This window comes from Embiotoca jacksoni, unplaced genomic scaffold (assembly GCF_022577435.1).
Source record: "Embiotoca jacksoni isolate LCO1_2020_lvr unplaced genomic scaffold, fEmbJac1.0.p SCAF_21, whole genome shotgun sequence".
NCBI classification, from domain to species: domain Eukaryota; kingdom Metazoa; phylum Chordata; class Actinopteri; family Embiotocidae; genus Embiotoca; species Embiotoca jacksoni.
In genome coordinates this window covers 7,356,230-7,376,467 of record NW_027185352.1, presented here as the reverse complement: position 1 = coordinate 7,376,467, position 20,238 = coordinate 7,356,230, and the positions used below count along the sequence as shown (strand labels likewise).

The 20,238-nt window shown below is 43.0% G+C and overlaps 1 protein-coding gene across 1 annotated transcript in view; it reads right to left on the bottom strand.

Annotated features, from left to right (window-relative positions):
• The window catches only part of LOC138202562 (copine-8), an 81,114-nt gene extending 61,510 nt beyond the window's left edge, over positions 1–19,604 (bottom strand). Inside the window, exon 1 of the mRNA XM_069156666.1 lies at positions 19,321–19,604. Within this exon, the coding sequence (XP_069012767.1) occupies positions 19,321–19,418 (98 nt within the window). The 5' untranslated portion in view covers positions 19,419–19,604. The remainder of the gene's footprint in view (positions 1–19,320) is intronic.
• Positions 19,605–20,238: the final 634 nt, after the last annotated feature.

Here is a 20,238-nt window from a genome sequence, read left to right as displayed (position 1 = left end):
CTCTTGTCAGCTCAGTTTCAGTCAAATCTATCACTCTGTTTGTGGATGTACTTCTCTCTCTTTCTCTCGTGTAAACTTGCCAACTCATCAACACCACCTATGGCATTATTCTCGCTGTCTCACTCTCTTGTGTTTGCTCTTGAAATAAAAAACACCTTTGGTATCAAAAAAGAAGAAGCACAAGAACCACAAGAAACTGTGATGTGTTCTGAGACTGCATTTCAGCCAATGCGTTCCACCTCTTTTTGCTCTCTGCGTGGACTGTTTGGCAGCGTGCAACCAGAGCCTCTTAAATGTGATTCTACAGTCCTACTGGAACTAAAAATGGACAACAAACCTTTGACCAGTGAATTCTAATCAGAATATTTGTGCCGAATTTGAAGAAATTCCCTCAAGTTGTTCCTGAGATATCGTGTCTGCAAGAACGGACACGATACCTGAAATTATTATATCTCTGGACAGGGCTGTCGCCGCCATAAAAAGTCCATTCCAATTTTCAATAGTGGTTATATCTTCAAATGTCTGACTGCCAGTCAGTATTCAAAGATTCAACAGCAGATAAACCAGATGAGCGGCAATCAAATGATCGAGACAAGAAATCATTTTTCACCAGATGATCTTTCGTTTCACTTCTGCTCCTGTAATGTTTGGCAGGAAGTCCAGCTGCTTGAGGATTTTTTTTTTTGTGTCCGTCATGGAAACTGAAAACAATACAGGACCGTAAACCTTCACCCTTTAACGAATAGGTATTAATTTGCATTAATGTAGTGATGAGGCCTCCACAACAGAGCGTATCATAGCCTGATGAACCAGAATTAAGTATATGCAATTATCATTGTATAAGAAGTATGAATGAACTCACTATGTAGATTAGCTGCTTCATGATGGTTTCCTCAAATGTAAAATATTATTAATTACTATTCAACAACTGAAGAGACCAGCTGAGTGAATTGAACAAACCCCCCCCCCTCGAACACCATCTATGAATAAACCTGGACATCAAAAAGATGACTACATCGCAAGGAAATACCAACATTACTGCAACACGGTGCCGGCATTTGTGTGGTGGCTGGGAGTAATTTCCCACTCTGAGTTGAGGGCACAGTCCGGGAGTTCAAATACACTTTCTCCAATGGATAGAAAATTTGAGGCTCCACAGTCTATGACTGGCTGCTGCTCAAAGCACATCACACATGGTGGCACTCCAAATGGGCTCCCGGGCTCCCCCTGTACGCGTGTCCCGTGTGTGTGTGTGTGTGTGTGTGTGTGTGTGTGTGTGTGTGTGTGAGACGCGTTTTCAGGATTTCCACTTCAGAGGATAATGTGAATGAGTCATGCCTCTCTCTCTCTCTCTCTTTTCCTCTCGGTCCTTCTCTCTTTTCATCCAGAGGCAGGCAGCGGAAAGCTAAAAGCTGCCATCCGAGTCAGAGGGAAGTCTGCAGGAATAAAAGGTACCACACTGAAAATGTGTTTGTATTTTTAGCAGAGTGTCCCAAAAACACAATAATCGCAGGCGTCATGATATATCAATTTGACAATATGCGGGGTTTTTTTTTTTAGTCACATACATATTATGCAATACAATACAATATATCCCTTGATTAAAGAAAAGGAGACACAGAATCTCACCACTGGTGACCAAGTAAACCTCCTCTTCACCTCTCAAATGATCTCGTCAATACATTTCCCCGAGGGAAATTTACAGCTTTTGGTATGTTTACGTGAATCCTCTTTCTCCCTCTTTTATCCTCCATCTCGAAAACACTAGCTTTGGCATTTCCACTGGCTCTCATTCATTCTCAAGATGTTCATCCACACAAAACCTCTTTCTCTAACTTTCTTGCTTCGAAATCTCTTGACGTTAAAAAAAGAAAGGAACATATATATTTATATTTAAAGATTGACAATGATGGCACAATACACTCACATACATCCTATGTGAATTTCTGGCTGAAATTTGAAATGTAAAATACCATTTCTTCCACCAAAGGACACGTCACACGGCAGGTTTCTAAGCAACCACCTGTATGGCATTTTAGGCGAATGGTGCATTAGTACAAAGACGCAAATCCCAGATTAAATGATAATGATGGTGGGGACATAAACACCTTTCACCGAGCTGTTGGCACATCCACTGTTCACAAGTTCATGGTGTGAAATGATAAGCCAACTGTTCAGATGAGAAAAATACAATAGCCATTAAGGATACCTTCAAGTAACCGCAACGTTTAAGTAAACTAGAATCATCATTACTAATAAAACATGTATACTTCTAATAATATTGGTGGAGTTATTTTGGTTGGGGCTTTCTCTTCAATTTATTGCATGTACAAGTTACAAGGGTCAATCAAAAAGCTCAGAGACTGCTGTCGGGCCTGTCGCTATCAGTATCCTTGTCCAAAATTTAAGGCAAACAAATTATATTAAACTACAGAAAAGCCCCCCCAAAAAATGGGAGTTTAAACAAAAGTACAGAGAATTGTTGCAGAGAATGGTTGCTGTGGAGATTTTTGAACTTGGGTATTATATACACAAATAAACATAACAAAACACATTATAATTTCCCCACACCAGTGAAAGACAGTAAGTACGTCACCATGACAACAAGCGTGTCCAGCAGTGTTTATTACTTTTTACTGCCCTCCTGCAAACCTTTACGTCGCAGTCCGTGCTATTTGCAACATTTCTGTATTTGGCGGCGTTTCCTTCATTTGCAGCTTTTTATATAAATGTTGCACCCGTGTTGTCAAATTGATGCAGATGTTTTCTTGACTTGTTTGTCTCTCTGCACGTGTTTTCTCAAGAATTTGAAGCAAAGATATATTCTACCTCTCAGCTGCAAAGTTCCAAAGTACAACTCCTTTCTACAGTGCACACACGCGCAAGCAAAAGTCACCGCCAACATCACTGGCGCACAAAGTCATCGGCAAATGCGACAGTACTGATCTCAGATTGCTGTCAAACTGTGCTCCCTTCTCCCTCGAGGCAAACTATACGAGTACAGTTCCCTCGCCATCACGGCCGTGCCTCTGACGCATCACCTGTGACAGCTGTCAGTCACTGCAACAGGAAGTGAAATTTGATACCAGACGGGTAGGAAAGACACTTTTACTTCCTCGCGCTCTTCTTCTTTTTCACCCTCTGAGCGAGTAATAATAATAAAAAAAAAAAAAAACAGCAGTAGGAGGAAGTAAAAAAAAAAAAAAAAAAACATAAAAAGAAGAGGCGAGGTATGTTAGAAGGCGCTCAGACAGGGAGGTGGTGAGGCAGCATCTTCAGCTGATGTGACAACTCTAATTATAAGAAATGCCTGGTGGAGCTCCACGGTGGGGTCAGAGACGGGGATATATCTCTTTTCCGTCTCCCACAAACTGGAAGCACACCTCTGTGCGTTCGCTCACGGGGGGAAAACGGCGTGATAACAGGAGCATGGGGACGGTTACCATGGCAACTGGGGACATCCAATTGGGGCCACATATACAGTTGCTGTATATGTCCGTGTTGTGTTGTACCCGACTCGACAAGCGAGGAATGCCATCAGTGCCGAGGCGTTCACCTTTCCACTTGTTCCCCGTCTCCACCTTCGACCTCCCTTCCTCTTCCAGGCCACCTTCCCTCTTTATCTTTCTCTCTCCTTTCCCCATTTTCCTCCTCTCCTTTCATTTCCCCCCTCCCTATTTTCAAATTAATGAATATATTCACAGTGCCTTTTGGACTGGCTTGAGAGGCCGTGTCCCTGACTGTGTGTTACCTTGACAACACAACAGCAACCCACCCCCCCCCCTCCGGGACCCTCACAACCCTCTCGTACACTGCAGAAATAAATGTGTTTTTTAGCCCACTGGATGAGGGCAGAGGAGAGGAGAGGAGAGGAGAGGAGAGGAGAGGAGAGGAGAGGAGACAGTACAGGTGTCTGATGAAAGAGTTGCACTCTGATGAAGAGAGGCAAGCCGTGCAATTAGCCGTCCAAAACTGTGTGAGAGCAGCAAGGGGAAGCTTTTTTTTTTGTGTGTGTGTGTGTGTGTGTGTGTGTGTGTGTGTGTGTGTGTGTGTGTGTGTGTGTGTGTTTCTTTTGAGAGTGTGCGTCTTAATCTGCTCTATTTCTGTCCTTTGGAACTCTATTTGCAGGCTTGACCACGGGCAGCGAGGAAGAGTGTGAAAGCGGAGGGGGGGTTTAAAAGCCACAGAACATGGAGGTGCAGAGAGTCGCGGCTGTGAATCGAGCTGCTGCAAATGTTCTGCTGTTGTTGGCTCTGCTGCTGCTGATCTTTAAAATGAACATCACCATTGCATCGTTGGCATGCTTTAGTTTAAAAAAAAAAAATTTCTCAAGGCAATCACTTTCAGGAGGAACACATGATGGACCAAATCCCATGATGCAACATCTCGGCAGTCATTATATCTTTGATTTACTCTGTGGTTTGCAGGTTTATATTTCATTCTTCATGGTTTGTTTTTCATTATTAGTCTAACGGTTAATTCGCAGAAAGTTAGTGTTGGACAGTAACTAAATACAAATGCTCGAATACTTTACTTCAGTATAAATTTGAGGATAAAACGTAATACTTAATACCACATTTTAGAAAATATTTTACTTTTTTTATACTATATTTTTAGTGTACTGTTTTTCTCTCAGTTACTAGTAAAGTTACTTGTTACTTTTCCGATTATTTTTGTAACTAAGATTAAATCAGGTCATTTGAATTGTCACTTAAAAAAAATAGTAAATTAAACCATCTGAGAAAATTAGAGACCCAAACGGGTCAAATCCTTGAATATGTCCCCAACAGAAAGCAAATATTAGAGAGAAGTACAAAAAAACCAAATGCAAATCAGCTGTTTTTTTTTTTCTTTTTTCCTGTCATAATTAACATGTGAAAACTCATTTATACCAACACCTACGCTGGCAGCCACTGGACTAAACAACCTGATAAAGCTAAAAACAAACTACGCCGTGAAAAGCAACGACTGAAAAACTGCATTTGATCCCTCAGTTCAAACAATCTAATAATGTCACATATTTCCATCGCAGTTGTCATTTTACATTATGGAGCACTTCATTCACCGCTGTGTAGAGTACACCTCACCTCAGCTGTATTTATGTGGAGTTTTGTGGTCAATAACCTTTGAAATATGTAGAAGTAAAGTGATGCGACGGCACAATGAATGGCTTTTGTTAGGAGGAGGATGCTCAGCTGAAGACTGAATCCCATTGAAAGAGACGTTTAAGTGAAATAGCCTTTGCTTTGTCTAACTCTATTTTTAAATGAGTGTTCATACCATTAAAACGGTTCACAACTTGATTTCATCATGATCATAACTTCATTTAGCTGACATCTTTATAAATAAAGTTCCATTGGTTGTGGCAGGCAACCCTCTACTTAACAACTTAACAGACCCTTTTCACGGAAAATACTTTGTTCTCTCAAAGCAGGAGAAGCACAGGTGAAAATGGGTCTTTTTTCTTTCAAAATATTCTCGAAATCATTAAAAAAAAAAAATGGAATAGTTTATGCAACTTTCATTTTGTCTTAAGAAATACATTTCCCCTTGTTTTGAACCAGTACACATTATTACCACCAGAGGCCGACAGTAATCAAAAAGCGGTTTGCCAACAGCTATTAAGCAACATAAGAAGAAGAAATTGCTACCAGGCTCCCGTAAAAATGGTGCGGATCTGATATGAAATGTTACGGTAAAAGAAGCAGAAACATGCAAAGACTAAAGCCATCAAAAACTTCTGTGTGGAGCTCCTTTAAAAAACATAAATGAAAATTTGAGAGCGCAAATGATCCATCCAAAGATAAACAATCAATGGCTGGCTTTGTCAAACGAAGTTTGATTTTAGACGTGCAGAGCAAACAATGGCCGTCATCTACAGACATGCCTCCCATCCGACTTTTCCAAGACGAGGGTTTTCCAATTATTATGGCGTTTTGTTGGGTTTGTGGCATGAACGGGTCGGGAGGAGTGTCTCTGGACAATCGTGGAATAGTTCCCAGTGAATAGCACTTGTATTTTTGCTTAAAATGCACATCCCTACATGACAATTTCTCTATTCCATGAAGTGTCCCAGTAAGCCACATGAGTTATTGAGCATGCACAATACCAAAGCCCTGGAACTGGCTCATCTAAATACAAGCAATGAATATGATATAAATTGCCGCCCATTCAGTCGCTCCCTTACAGCCGTTTCCTACATGGAACTAGATGCTGCTATCTGAGCTGTTTCTCCTTCTGCTTTAACTCTACCTCCTTAAACCTGTCCTGTCCTTATTTGAGCCTTTCACACGCCTATGACTATCCACCAATCCTTAGATCATTCCTCCTCTTTATCACGACAGCACGTTATATTTCCGAGTCCTGTCGTCTCAGGGGAGGAGGGGTTTTCTCAGTGACAGCCCAGAGCATTTGTTCTCCTTCCGTCTCCTGGTTTAATACTTCTTCCCTCCCTAACTCTCTCCTTCTGTCTGTCTGTCTGTCTCTCGGTTTGACCGTGACCTGAATAGGCTCTGTAGCGGCGACACCATCTCACTGAACTAGATACAGTTCCACACATACTGTATGTAGATACACACAGAAGCAGGTGGAGCGACCTGCGTTACGGTCCAGTGATTTTCCAGTTCAACTCCTCCTGATGTCCATTACCTCACTGATGCACAAGCTCACACACACACACGAACACAAACTGGCCAAGCAATATTACTTCATTAACAAAGTTAATGCACAGAAAAAAAAAATTAAAAAAAAATCAGCAAAGCCAAGATAACACGAACACATCGGAAAAAGTAAATAAAACAATATCAAGACCACATTTTTAGAGGTGCTTTTACTTTCTATACATCATGTGTGTTGATGTTACTTTTCACAACCGCCTTCACTATCACTGAGTGGTTATAAATAGTTAAAAATAGCCAGCACTGTGATGCCAATAGGAAAACAAACTAATAGGTTTAGAAATGAAAAGCCTCCTTAATGAAAAATAATCTGCATAACATGCTGCACAATCAGTCTGAGGGCCTTAAAATGTGGCTAGAGATGACATTTTCTTGCAATTACAACTGTAATGTGGATGTCCTATCTGGAGAAGGAGAAACACAACATTATTGCAGGTGTAAATGCACAGAGAACACATTGTGATTGTAACACGAATGCCAGGAGACACCTGGAGGTGGTTGAATCTCAGCGTGACCGCAGTGAGAAACAAATCTGCCCGAGTTATAAGGTCATCTAACTCCGCCTCTCTCTGCCAGCTTAAGCAGGCACGCCAGAAGCCCAAGGTGGCAGCAACAGCAAGCCGAGTCGGCCCTCTGAAAAAAAAAAGGGATTTCAGCTATAAAATAACCTGGGATGTACCGTGTTGACAAGTTCGCCGCCTCCACAGAGAGCATTTGCATATTTAGATCTGATCAGGCAGAGATAATGACGTTTATAAATAGCAGGTGGAAATGCAAAAGCCTGGGGATCCGATACCGTCATCCAGACATCTCACATGTTAATACCGAGTGGTAATGGGCTCATCTGACAAAGACAAGACAGGAAAACATGTACAACTTTCAGAACTTTCGTATTTCTCAGGAGAAAAAGAGATTATTATTTTTTTCCTCTACGATACAGACCTGCCAGCTACACTCCACACGACCACGATAATCGAAGGGGCAGCGAGAGGACTGGTGTGTTTTTGCTGAGGGGGTCTGGCAGTGCAGGAAACCCTTTAACCTCACTGGGAGACACTAAATAAATGTTGATACCAGGAATACTGTTAAAAGGGAGCTTAAATGGGCTTGTAAGAAACGGCCGACACACCTCATGCATAATGCAAAGACTGTCAACTGAGGGAAATGCTGCGACGTTTTCCTTTTTTAAACCCCTTAAATGTCTGCTTAAAGATTCAGTATTACACTGAAGCAGATGGAATCTTTAAAGTAAAATGTTTTCATTTCGGGCACATGTTACTCTCCCTGACTTTAATTCATCTGCCTCTATAGGAGTTTTCACTCACTTTATGTGTGTGTGTGTGTGTGTGTGTGTGTGTGTGTGTGTGTGTGTGTGTGTGTGTGTGTGTGTGTGTGTGTGTGTGTGTGCGTGTGACCACGCTTAGCAACAGACCAGGAATATTCTTGGAAACATGTGGAGCGAGAGGAGACAACTGGGCATGCTCAGATGTTCTCAACAGGTCGCTGAGCACGATGCTACAGGTACCTTCCTCTCTCCTTTTTCCCTCCTCTTGTCTCCATTTTTCCCCTGTTCAGTTTTTTACTCATCCCTCCAGTTTTGTTCAATTGTTACAGATCGTGAAGAAAAGCACATGCACAATCCCCTCCTCCAATATATCACACACACACACACACACACACACACACACACACACACACACACACACACATTGAAGGGGAGCATCAGCAGCTTGAATTCGCTGTCTGCTTCTCTAAGAGGGCTGCCCTAATTCTTCTTGACAAGGGCTGGGAGAGCCAAGAGAACATCTCAGCGTCCATGTGCGCACGCACACACACACACACACACACACACGCACGCACGCACACACACACACACACACACACACACACACACACACACACACACAGAAATATGCCACACCACTATCCATTGACACACAGACACGGCCAATGAAATACACATCACATACACACACACACACGCGCACAACGCAGAGCCACACATCTGTGCTAGCTAGTGGTATTTTTACCTTAATTGCCTTTGTCACCACTTTCAATGCAGTTTAGTGCGACTCTGAGAGTTTCCTCCATCAACATGTCATTGGCCTACGTATGAGTGTAACGGCTGAAATGAGGATAATGGTCAAAACGTTTTACATACAAAATCCACTGAGGATCAAACTGAGCGTGTGTGCTGCATGTGGATCAAATTCATTGGGCTCATGCGAGTGAGTGTGTGTGTGTGTGTGTGTGTGTGTGTGTGTGCGTGCGTGCGTGCCTGAGCAGGTGGTTTGTGATTATGTCCGCACATGGCCGTGTTACCGAGTGACGGACGGCAAGTGTAAGCGTGCATGCAGTAACTGTTTCGATGAGGCAACCGCAGAGAAAGATGGAGGTGTTTCTTACTCTCTCCCTCTCTCTCTCTCTCTCTCTCTCTCTCTCCGACTCCTCGTGTGCAGCATTAGCCTCCTCCTTTTTCGCCACTACATCTGTGCCTTCTTCCAACATTATCAACAGGAGGCCGAGTGTGTGTTTGCGCATGTGAAAGAAATGGAGAGTCATGCTTGGATGTGCAGGCCGAGGCCCGGGGCTTCTACATGAGAGAGAGACAGAGAGGGAGGCAGCATCCCTGGAGGAATTCGAGCAGCCTCTGCTGCGATGTGACCAGGATGGAGATGACTTCATCAGGCCAGTTTTTTTCTCTCTGTCTCTCTCTCTCTCTCTCTCTCTCTCTCTCCCGCTCGCTCGCTCTCTCTCTCGCCGCTGTAAATAGGACTGGGAGGGTGATTTACTGTATGTCAAAGTAATCTTACTAGTCCAATCGTCTCCATCGGTGTCACAATCTACAAGCGTGGTGTGGAGAGTTCCTTTTGCGAGATGTTGGAGGGAGGAAAACAAAACAAAAAAAAATCTGAATCGGATATACCAATTTTCTATCCAGATATCCCACCTGAAATGTCAAAAAAAAAAAAAATCCTATCGGGCTGGCAGGATTTGTGGGAGATGTTTTGATTTGTTATATTTTACCTTTAAGTCCCACCGGAGGCGATCGACATCAGTGTGAAAATAAAATGTCAGAGCATCAAATGTGAGCATTTTTCGTGTGTGTGTGTGTGTGTGTGTGTGTGTGTGTGTGTGTGTGTGTGTGTGTGTGTGTCTTGTGCTGAAAATGTCATCAGCTGTCTGACGGACGGGGAAGGCACTGCAGCAGAAATGTCTGCGAGTCATGCGTGTGCGTGTGTCTGAATGCGTTGAGATACATGTGTGCGCGGACCGTAGGGGAGCGTGTGTTATGTGGATGTGAGCTCATATGTAGTCCCTCAGCTGAATAGCTCCCTCGGGCTTCCTGCTGTACATCTCGGTAGTTATGGGTGAATTCATTTGCTCTTAGGACCTCGCCATGTTCGCCGATGGCCCATCGGGTGGAGTTTTTAAACGCCTGCTTGACCGCGGGTCAACAGGTCCCTCTGCTCATTTATTCTCCGAGTATATTATCGCTGGACACGTGAGGAAGTCGTCTCGTACTCGATACCGATACGGGAAAAAAAAAAAAACTAACGGAAAATCTCACCGGAGCAGCCATAAAAAGCTGCAACTGCTTCTCCTAAAACTCCAAAGTGACTTTTCATGATGATCAGTAACTCGGGAGCGAAGGATGCAATCTAGGAGTCAGCCTGCTTCTCAGTAGCTGATGTTAAAAGTGTGTGTATGCCCTTGAGTTTTATCACCTGCATTTTAAAATAACACCGCAGCTGTGTAACCTTGAGAGTAAGGCCGTTATGTGCGCCTGCCTGTTACTACTGCACTTATTACTTTCGCTTGTAGTAGTGGGGTGGCACACACACACACACACACACACACACACACACACACACACACACACACACACACACACACGCAGGTTGTGACACGGTGCGCAGACCGTCTGGTGACTTGTGTAGAAAACCACCCGCGGTGAACGGACAACAGAAGGCTCGAGGTCGATAGTAATTTCCTCAGAGTGCATAAATCTTTACTGACTTGACTAGAAAAAGTCCAAACCTGATTACAGAGTAGGACTTTGGCGAGCACACAAACACGCTCGCAGATGCACATTAACGCACTCCGAGGGCAGCCGAAAGCACACTTCGAAAAAGGGCCGGAGTCAGACAGACCTCACAATGGCATCAATTCATGGCAGTTCAGAAAGGGGCTTCTTCAATATAGCTTTGCGTCAGTGATTGCCAGCACCACCATCCAAAATCATTTGGGCTCCCTGCTGTTGAGAAGCACATGTAAACAGACAGAGGGGAGAGGGAAAAAAAAACAAAAACAAAAAAAGGTTATCGGCAGCGGCGTCACCGCGCACGCATCCTTTTGTGATTTTTGCACGGCATTGAACCGGCGCGCAGCGGGCAAACTCCGTCTTCCCTTCAAAGTGACGGTTGTCAGCAGCGTCTTCAACAAGAGAGCTATTATGTGCCTTCTATGGGGCCAAAAAGGTCACCGCAATCACAATCCCAGAGACGGAGAGGGAGTGAGCAGCCTGAAAATAGATCGTCCGGTGGGTCGTGACCGGGGATGTTAAAGGGCGGAGCTGCAGTGGTTCACCTCTTACAGACGGAGCAAAACATAAGACCGCACGCTGGAAGATTTTCTGTGGCTGTTTCACAAGAGAAAAAGACCTACTGGCTTGTGATAGCGCCAAAAGTACACGTGTGATTGATACGTTATTGTTCATGTTGAAACACTGTAATAAAACGGAGCTGCCGTTACAATTTGTTTTTCTGGCAAAAGTCAAAAGGTCTAAGCGGGTTGTATAATGTCAATCAATGGTGTGAAGTCCACAGGGGGTGGGGGGGGGCACCGAATACAATTTATAACATGACCTTTAAGGAGGAAACCCATTCACAGGCTAAAAACACCGGTGGCGTTATTTAGCTCCAGCAATATCTTGACACTAAATACTTTGCTGCCACAAGTATGTCATTCAGTCAGAGATGAATAACAAGTTTGAGAAACCAGTGTCAGAAAAACACCACATAGAAACGTGCAGCTTTAAAAAGGCATTTACACACCGGGGGTGGTTTTGTTCCCGCGTGATTCATTTCCACATCACTAGATTCTTTTTCAAACTGTCTGGCAAAAAAAAAGAAAAAGCTTTTAGCTTGTTTTACTTTTTTGGAAGGAGGTCAGTTTTTCGAAACTTTTGCACTGCAAGTGAAGGCACCAACCGATCGTACATGACATCCCTGCTTTCCAGTTTATTCATTCAGATGCTGCACTCGAAGTTCCCATGCAGAGGGATTAGCAGACCACCCGACAACAAGGGGACACAGCTCCATCCGTGTTGGACTCAAAATATTCCCAAGTCCTCCTCTCAGATCAGCCGCCTGTATCAGGACCGACTGACGCGTCCCGTTACAGCATCTCCGCGGCAGTTTAAAAACGGAAAAGGAGCGCATGTTTACAACAGGATTTAATTGTCTCTCCTACAGAGGTATACTGTAATACCCCAACGTCAGCAGTGTCCATTTTAAAAAGATGTTTTGCACAGCTGTTGCAAATTTGCATCGCTGCTGGGATGAATAGTTTCGAAATATTTGCCATCCATTGTTCATCGTGCCTCCAGGATGTAAAGACATTGAATCAGAGTATCAGTAATTCTTTTAATGCCGACCAAGAATGAATTGCTCATTACAGTAATGGCCATAACTCAGCAGTCCAAACTCAGCAGTCTGCTTCTGTACGATCCAACTTCGCACAACCTCCATTTTTCACAAAATGGAATTCAGTCCAATGGGAAAGACTGGATTCTTGTTGTTTACAGTGAAATATGAAGATAAAAAAACCAATAAAAACACTGACTTGTGGCAGCTCCATCCCCAAAAAAAACCAACTCTGCTAGTAAAGAGGTGAGACTGTTATCTGAACAGATTCCTCTGGCAAACAAAGCTATCGTAGAGTTACTGTTAAAAACACAGAGCAGAGTGTGAAAAACTGAGGTAAAGTCCACAGGAAAGACTACAACTGGTCAACACACACACACACACACACACACACACACACACACACACACACACACACACACACACACACACAAAGTTATTATAAGACTGACTGTGCTGGCTAGTTGTGTCAACAATATGAGAGAAAGACAAACGTCCCTCAGGGTAGAAATTACGTGAAGCCAGAGACGAGACAGATTAGGCTGCAAATAACGGGTGCCTAAATAATTCAATAACAGTTTGTCTCGTTTAATTTCAGCGTTTCCTCGTCAGTAAGCCAATAATTTACCCTAATTCTGCTGTCTGGAGCTCGAGTAATGCTCCTTTATGACTCTCTTTGTACAGTTGACTCGTATCACAGGTGTAAAACATCCCCAGTGACTAACGCTGAAACTAGCTGCGTTTGAAATGCCACTGTTTGCCAAAAGAATGCCCCGTGAGGTATTCTTAATGGAGGAACTAAAGCAGCTCCCGGAAAACCATATGCACATTTTAAACTGGTGTAACAAGTTCACCCTAGGAGTTTGTTTTCAGCACTGATGTGACACCAGCCACCGGGCGACAGCAGCGCTTTTACCAGTTAAACGAAGAAAGAGAAAGGGATGTCCTGCTATAATATGCTCCCAGTGTCAAACTGTTGGTATGAGCCTGCCAACGCGTCTGCCCATGCTGCCAAATGAGCCCATTCAAAATTAGACAAAAGGCCAGGGATTTCCACCGAGAGACAGAATACAAATCGACCGCTTCACAATACCACCACGGAGCATATGATTACCTGGACGGCCCACGGCCAGCTGACTCAGACACTACGCTATATGCACCGTGTGTGGGAAGCCTCCATGCACTGTGCAGTGATGCAGCCTGTGGCTCCGATGCAAAGGGAACCCTTACCCGCCGCTCCCCGAGGCAGCGCTTCGGTAGTCGACACCACAATAAAAGGTTACGTTCAAAAATCAGCGTGAACCTGCCTGACACTTTCCCTCAATGCAGAAGTCTGTCCCGTTTTAAATTATAGATTATCCAGTCGAATCTTTCTAATTGTGTAATTAGAGCACATCTTCCGATTCAAACAATCAATGTGTCCCACGAGATCAGCCTGAGCTCCACAGAAATATCAAAAGCCGCAGGACTACTGGTGGTTTGAAGCTGATACGATGACACATTTTTTGAGTGAATCCATTAGGATCACAGCAGTTGCATTTCTCTGCCTTCAGGCCTGCACAAATATGACCTTGATTTTAAATTTGGCCTCTTTTCACGTTTCAAAACAGTCTTTACTTGAACCAGGAACACATTTGTAAGGACATGGACTAACTTTGGGACGCAGTGTCTTAACATTCATGTGTTTTATCTGCAGGTTGTCTGTGTCGTTTGTATTGAGGTGAACAGTTGCACCACAAGGAATAGCCTATGCTAAATAGCCTTTTCATCTGTCTCACTGCTCAGCATTGGAGAGAGAGCAGACAGACGACGAGGACGGAGAACCTGAGAGTCATTACAGTCAACAGATGTGTGGAGCATGTCAAAAGACACTGGGAAAGAAAATTGTGAAGAAAATAGTCCTCTCATTTGTTACCCCCTCTCGTTCTTCTGGCGCTACAAGCCTGATTGCGGGTTTGTGTGTTTCTATCTCTGCACGACAGACAATCTGAAATGAAGCAATCCACCAGCAGCATGAGGAGAGGAGCGGGTGAAGAGCCTTGCGAACCGTAAATGAGGAGTTTTAATGTTGATTAAGCGAACTTTTGTTTGGAAAGAATTCCTTTGTGCTGTAACGGCCTCAGCAGAGCTTCTATTAGGGGCTTTTACTGCAGAAAAATGGTGGGAATTTTGCAAAACTGAAAGCTCCCGCAAGGTTTTTTGCGATTGGTTGAATTTGCATGAATTATTACAATCCCAAAATAATTTTCTGCCAATCAACTGGTTAATTAATCAACTAATCATTACTTTCTGATATTTCATTAACTATTACTGCATAAAACACAAAGAAAATAATCCGCACATGAACTAATAATGACAAAATGTCAGTTGCGGCCCTAGATCAAATATAACATTTTATAATAAGACTATTGTGGTTCGATACCGTTTTCTACACCCACAGACATAATAGAAAAAAAAACAAAGCTAAGAAACTAAACTAAGGCATCTGTACATAGTTAATGAGAAAACAACAACAAACCTGTGATCAAACAAATGCTGTACGACACAAAAACTTGTCACTTATTTTAAACATTACAAGCACTGGTTTTGTGCATTTAAAAAAAACAACAAACAGTTAACGACCTGTGTGCCGGCGCAATCGATGACCGTAATGGAATATTCGGACTCGACGCCATTCACCACCGGCTCTGCCGTCCCAGCATGTGGGTGGCAAATGCTAAAGTGCATCAGGGTGTAATTTATTCTACTTGTACAGCTCGGTATACAGTATGTGCGAACAGACTTCGGTGCATGCGTGCTTTTGTGCGACGCAGTGGGCAGAGCTGGTAGCGTATTGATTCTAGCTGGTTCCTCGGGCTCTCCCATCGATCGGCACAATGTCTACAGCTCACTTCTGAGTCTGAGCCAAAGTTCATACTTCACATCCCCACAGAATCAGAGCATTATCTGAATTAGCTGGAGTTGCAAGCTAAGAGGATCCGTCAATAGTTTTTCAATGGTTATGTACTGACTTTATAAGAATCACACGAGGAGAACTACTCGACAACCTGCTCGAAGTCTCTCACTGTCCTTTTCTTTCCTTGGCTTTCTCTTATTGTTCACAAGTCTACATTTTAACTTCTCGTTTTAAAGTGAAAATTTGTAAGACAACCACGTCGCTTACCGGCAAATTCCCCGTTCGAGTTTTTCCCCAAAACAGGGGACGACATTTTTAACAAGGATATGCACTTCAAGCTTTCTGAGAATGCAGATTTGCATTGCAAATTACCCAAATTAACTCTCATGCCTGTCTTGACTGCAAATAACAACTACCTTCATTATTAATTCATCTCTTGATTGTTTTCTCCTTTTATCTATTAGTTGTTTGGTATAAATGGTGAAAAATGTCAACCAGTGTCTCAAAAATGTCCTTTTTTCAGACAATTTGAGCATTTTCATCATTGATTATCCAATGGCGATTAATATTCTGCAGATGGACGAGCATTATAACTTTACACATTAGGGATGGGACATGATTTTCAAATATTCGTTGCAATATATATATAGAAAAAAAAAATCAATAAGTATTCGCGACTATCATTCTTCCTTATTTCCCCTGTTTTTAATCGCCGCCAGGTTGTAATGTGTTACACCCGTCAGTAGGTGGCGGTAATGCACCTAAAAGCTGTCTGCAAGCCGCCATTAAACAACATAAGGGGAAGAAGAACACGTTGCTAGCAGGCTCCGGAGCCTTGCAGGTAACAACTGTGAGATTAGATGCCACAGACTGAAAAGCACAAACATGCAAAGACGACTACAGCCATCAAAACGTTGTGTGTGAAACTTCCTCAAAACATAAACGACATGAGTGAATTTGGAAAAGTATTTTTGCTTGAAATGCCCATCCCTACTGTAAATACACCAAACATGGCACTCTGGACTAAATAACCCGTTAAGATGGAAACCTTTTGTCGTTCTCTCTTGATCTTGATCATTTGTGAATGATTATCGTTGCAGCAACATTACACATATTACAATCCATTAGTCTGATCTAATGACCACTCATTCATATTGTTCTCTCTAAACGCATTGTCTCCTCTGTAATATTTCTCACTTTAACACTCACCCCTACACACACAGGGAGAAAAAGTAAAAGTAGTCACCATGGTGATATCCTGCACTGCCCACTGTTTGTCCACTTACAGAAACTACGAAACATGCACAAACACACAACATATGCCGTATAAGCGCGCACCCTCGCACGTGGCCGTAACCATGGCATCCCCGCTCACCCTCAGGTTGGAGGTAGGACGGCCACCAAAACACCAACTCTGCCAAACATTTGCTGGAGGATGACATGATCTCTGTGTTACTAAGGAGATGGTACTAAAACCCTCCGGAAACACAGTAACTACAGTATCTGAGGGACGACGCCGTGGAAGGAACTGGTTTCTGTCCATTCCTCGGAGACTTGTGGTGAAGCGGTCGCATCACATGGAGTTGTAAAGTTTGATCTTTGACGAGACGATCAATGTCCAAAAGCTGAAATGTGTTCTATTTATATTTCAAATCAAAATCCACTGACTGACTGACATTTCAATTAGTTTTATTAATGCCAAGTTCAGACATCACAAATCGAGCCCGATTTTTAACGCGATGGTCAGGACGTTGGGAACAACAAACAGACCTTATAATGTGACGTAAATGAAGAACGGCGAGTGGGACACAACATGGCACCCCGATGAAAAGTCTAGCATGTCCAAATTTATTTATTTTTTTAACCTACTTAGACATATCGTGTTCCTTGACGTCGACCAATAGGATGACTGAGTGCGTCACACATTGTGCCTCGCGACTCGGGAAGTCACGCACAAATATGAACTGTGACTGGTCTGCGTCATGCTTGTAGTGGAGCCAATCTCCCAACAAAGACATATTGTGTTTGAAGTAAAAAAAAAAAAAATTTAAAAAAATAACCTGAAAAATACAGACTAAACCACAACAATGCACTGACAGCGTGGAACGCTGCCAAATGGTACACAACAGGACAGGGAAACGAGCCTTTTTAAGTTTCAATTTCAGAGCCTTAAGAAGAGCCTCTTCTTTTTATAAGATTCAGGAAAAGTTCACTTTTCTGGTTAATATCAGAATAACTGCAGGAAATGTAGAATTACAGCTTCCGGATACAAACTCCACAAAAAAAAAAAAAAAAAAAAAAAAAAAGCTCTGTTCCAATTCTCAAAACAGACTAATGTCCATTCACTTCCTCCTCCACTGCACCGATTCTCAGCTTATCTGAGCATTTTAACTGCGTTATTGAAGCCCTGAGAGATGCAACACTGTTGACGATATCCATTTGTACCACTGGTGTCGACTAGAAGCACCGTAGCGGATTTCACAGTGCAGCTTCAGAGGAGCAACACCACCCTGCCCACTGTCAGCTGTTCACTCACTATTCTAACCATTTAAAAAGGTGTATTAGGTCACGGTAGAGTACCCGACTGACAGCACAGGGACAGTGCATCTGATAGAGGCTACACATTTAATTTGATCCGCTGGCATAGGGGTTCCTCAAAACATGTGGCTGATGTGAGATGGGTACAGCGTGCAGCCCACCGTGGGTCACCATTCTGGCAGGGGAAAAAAAACAAAAACAAAAACACACATACTCTGCGTTTATACGCCTGCTTTGCACACAGAGAGGAAACTCCTCGCTGGCTGAGAAAGACCCTTTTGAAAAGGAGGTTAAATACACACCAGCCCCGTCTTCCCCGCCAGTTTCCATCACATCAGTTACACGCTCACAAGTCCACACAACCACAACTGCATGGCATGGAACAATTTGAACACATTACATGGGTTGGATATTAGGGTGTGCCGTGAAATATCATTCACAGGAATATCAGTATAATTTTCCACACGATAACTGAAAAAAATTAACATTACTATAAAGGCAATATCCTGACTTGATGTAATCATCTCATACCGTAAGGCAGCGTAACATGTTACGTAACACACAGCTGAAAGCTGCTGTATCTTATACTGATTCCCAATCTCATTTGTAAATTACTATTACCGTTTACAAATTAAGGAACTAATTAATACGTTTTGTTTATTTTCGCGGTGTACCTGAAGGTAAACTGGTACGTCCGTGCTAACGTAAAAATATAGATATTTGGTTGTAAATGTATATTCTTGAAATTAATAACAAAAATATTTGTTCAGTGTTTTGTATTGTCATTCTTGGAAGATATGAAAATATGTTTAATGCTATCGCAGATATACCCTGAAATATCGTGACATTAATTAAAGACCATATCGCTCACTTCTGATTGGATAAAATGATAACCTCATTTAACAGGTGACCAATCAGCAACAAGACGGTCACCTGCCAAAAACGAAATGTCAAATCACGTCTGAATACTTAGTATTAACTTATGAACAGGGAACCCAACTCAAACAGCCAGCTTGTACTTTATCTTGCTGCATTGTATTTCTTTTGATATTCCCATGTTATGTTAATATATGGCGTTTCACTTAAAAACATGCCGGTAAACGTAATAATTTGTAGGCCTTATCAAAAATGACTTGGACCTTACAGTTTTTTTTTTTTTAAATGTTACACCTCTCGCATATTACACGAAGTTTTAGCTCTAATAGTCCTGTGCTTATGTTGTCATTGTTTCAGGAGTTATTCAAACTCGTTTTAACAGCCTTGAAGTGGAGTAAAAGTGTCAAACTGGCAAGCACACTTCAGCTTAAAAAAAACACACACAAAAAAAAAAACAGTCCTAAACCGAGACACTTTCACGTTTCCGCGTAAATGTCACATTTTCCACGCAGTTCTCGATGGTAATCTCTGTAAAAGTCCCTCAACTCACTAAAAAGAAACTTGAACGGAGTTGGCCGTGCAGGTTGACTCCCAGCTGCTGTCTACGGCTCGGTGGTGGGTTTTTTTTGTTTTTTTTCCCGTAAACCCGTTCCGACTTAAAAAACCAGGTTAAACATTCCCTTACCTGCAGGACACCGTGATTTCAACTTTGGTGGCAGGAATAGTCGCGTTCAGCGGGTCGAAGTCGCCTATCGTCGCCATGTTCAGGAAACTGTTGTTCATCCTGTCAGAAATATTTTGTGTTTCTTCCTTTTCCCCTGGTACTGCGGTCCAGCCCCTTTTTTCTTTTTTCTTTTTTTTCTACGAGCCGTGAAGGAGGGTAGGGAGAAACTGTGTGCGCGCCTCCTCGGCGAGAAGTGGAGCAAAGGTGCCAGAGAGAGGGAGAGAGGCGCTGGGAGATGTGATGTCACTTCTCTCTTTCTCTCTCCTCTGCTCCCATCTCCTTTCTCTCTCTTTTTCCTTTCAAGCCTCTCTTCCCCTCTCTCTTCCCCTCTCTCTTCCCCTCTCTCTCTCTGTCCATCCCTTCAATCCTCCAAATCCAGTTCACTTCAGCTGACTTCTGTATAGTTCATTTAAATTCCAGCAGCTTCACATTTACTGGCATGGAAGTAATGGCAGTGATACAATCATCAATCAATCAAACAGAATGAATTTGTCATGAAAAGTCTTTCCTGTGTGTGTGTGTGTGTGTGTGTGTGTATATGCGTGCACACATTTCCCCCTGTCCTCAATACCCTCATTCACATCAGCTCAATTCAGTGTACTTCTGTTCATTTCAATGTGGGTCTGTTGGCACAAAACACGCCACATCTACCATGGCCGGATTAACCTGTTATGGGGCCCTGGGCAACAATGGCACCATTGAGCCCCCCCCCCCCCCCTCCCCCACACCCGATGATGTCATCACGGACAGCCTCCGCCCCCGCTTCCTTCAAGTTTACAGCAGTACAACACCCTGTACTAATCTGGCTTTCAGGCAGCTGGGAATTAGGCAAGTTACCATTTTGGAAACATCTCACTTCTTGGTGGAGAGAATTCACAA